The sequence below is a fragment of the Quercus robur genome, chromosome 11 (genome assembly GCF_932294415.1).
Source record: "Quercus robur chromosome 11, dhQueRobu3.1, whole genome shotgun sequence".
NCBI lineage: Eukaryota > Viridiplantae > Streptophyta > Magnoliopsida > Fagales > Fagaceae > Quercus > Quercus robur.
The window spans coordinates 29,104,869-29,107,404 of NC_065544.1; the positions used below are offsets into that span (position 1 = coordinate 29,104,869).

General features: G+C 34.0%; 1 protein-coding gene across 1 annotated transcript; it reads left to right on the plus strand.

The window, feature by feature from the left end:
- Positions 1–328: 328 nt before the first annotated feature.
- On the plus strand, positions 329–808 carry LOC126706015 (basic form of pathogenesis-related protein 1-like). Its single transcript, XM_050405275.1, has one exon. The coding sequence runs from the start codon at positions 329–331 to the stop codon at positions 806–808; it is 480 nt and encodes a 159-aa protein (XP_050261232.1).
- Positions 809–2,536: the final 1,728 nt, after the last annotated feature.

A 2,536-nucleotide genomic window follows, 5' to 3' on the forward strand; every position in this document is an offset into this window, starting at 1 on the left:
CAATGTGTTACTAAGGATTTGTTGTCATAATGTGGTGTACACATAACATTTCATTTTAAAGCAATATCGTAGCATCTTCCTACAACGGAGAACTGATAGGAAGTCTAACGTGGGAATACCATTTTGGGATGTTATCCTAAATTAGGGATATGGTCCTAAATTAAGAAACCTGATAACAAGGCTCATGTATGTATGCATACCACTCGATCCATAACGACCACCGCTCTCTTGCCTATAAATAAATAAATCAATACTCAATAGTATATCACATTTTCATTAAGAACTAGAAATATCGAAAAAGCTCGCTCTGCCTTGCATAGAGAGAAAAATGGGGTTTAGCAAGTTTTTGCTGGCAATATGCTTCTTGGGGTTAACCCTAATTCATGTCTCCCTAGCCCAAAACTCCCACTTCAGCTTTGTCCATGCACACAATGTAGCTCGTGCCAAAGTTGGTATCAGTGCAATGGGATGGAACAACACACTTGCAGCCTATGCTCTAAATTATGCTAATACAAAGAAACAAAACTGCGAATTGGAACATTCACAAGGGCCCTATGGAGAAAATATTGCTGAAGGTTCTGGTAACTTTAGCGGAGTAGAAGCAGTGAAATTGTGGGTAGATGAGAAGCCTAACTATGACCACAATTCTAACAAATGTATTGGTGGTGAGTGCCTGCACTATACTCAGGTTGTGTGGCGTGATTCTGTTCGTGTTGGATGTGCCAGAGTCGAGTGCGACAATGGGGGGGTATTTATCATTTGCAGCTATGATCCTCCGGGTAATTATTATGGTGAACGTCCTTACTGATTATAATTAGCGGTTAATTTATTGATTACTCATATTTGAATATGTTGTTCCTGATCAGGAGTGTGTTCAGTAATAACCAAATATATGTGTACCCTTCTGATTGATATATATATAATAAAAAAGAAGTCACTTTTATTATCATGAAGAAGAAATTTGTTTTTTCCACCTACGTACCATGGGGGCCATGCCAAGGTAATAAGTCAATTTCCTAATAAGAAAATAAATCCAGGGTATAAGAGAAAATGGAATTAAATCTTGGGTCTCAAGCCAACAATATTTTACAATGTGGAGTGTTTTTGTTTCGGGTCATCCCTTCCCCACAAGAGACGTGTGAGTGTTTCTTATATTTCATTAAATTATGTCTTAGCTTAAGAGTAGTTAACTACTGTTACGCTCAGATAAAAAAAATCACACTCGTCACTTGTCTTAGCATTTTTTTTTTTTTTTTTAACAACAAAAAAATAAAAATATTGTATTAAATCAAGAGTATTTAAGCACATGAAAGACAAGAATAAAAATCAATAGATTGGAACAAGAAATTAATTAACTGCTATATATGTAATTCGATTGTATTAATGCACTCTTACTTTTGACTTTGAAATTTGACGTTTGAAAATATAACTAGAATATAACCCTTGTAATTACTGGATACCATATATATGCATGATTGTATGGGCTTATGCATGGCTCAGCTTTTCTTTTGTGGTATGAAAAGAAGATAGGAAAATCTAAGATTAAAAAAAAAGCATTATGTTCTTGATCACGTGAACGTTGTCAATAATGACAATATTATGGTAGGAGGATTAGAGAGAGATAGGGTAATCATTAATTCCATTTCTAAGAGCATCTGTTCTCCGCAAATCATATCAGGATGGGCGCTCCTTGCCATTTACGACAACGTTCTCTTTTTCTTTCTAGTTTCTATGCGAACTTTGCCACTGGTTCAGTCAGTTGCTGTCCAATATGGTAAAATTTTATTGTGCCATTTCTATGCTCACGAGTTATGGCACTGCTACGAGTAAATATATACTTCAATAATCAGTACTTGTTATATATTTGTTTGAGTTTCCTTATAAATTAACAGAGAAAAAAAAAAATCAGAACATATGACAAGTTGTGATTTATATCCTTTTTGTCTCCGACCCAACAAAAATCAAATATCAGCTCAAAACCTTTTTTTTTTTTGGGTGTCAGATTTGAATCATATATATCAGCAATTGCAAATATGTGAGAGTACGTCTAATATAATTATTTAAATGTGGTATAATTAATTGAAGACTAGGTAAGGCTAGTCTTTCAGTTAAACCTTAAACGTACTACAAAGTATACAAAAAATAATAATACGTATGGCAAACTATATTAAAAAGAAGATAAATTCAATACATACTAAGTAAAGACAAACTCAATTATACAAGAATTTTCCTTTATCCAAGTTACATAACTATCAGTTTCCATTAGCAAACTGTGTTAAAAGGTGCATTGGTTTGTTTCCTTATTTTTTCACATGTGAAAATCTAAGTATCTGTAAAGTCTGTATTGCTTCTTCAAATGCCATCACTTTTACTTCCAACGGCCTCAGAGGCAACATCAACATTTTACTTAACGCAGCCTCTACACGCCTTATATAATCACAGATAACAAAACACCAACATTTTGCTTGCAATGCAGTAAACTAAGAGCCCATTTGGATAAGCGTTTGCACCTCGCAAACACATGTTTTTTAATAAT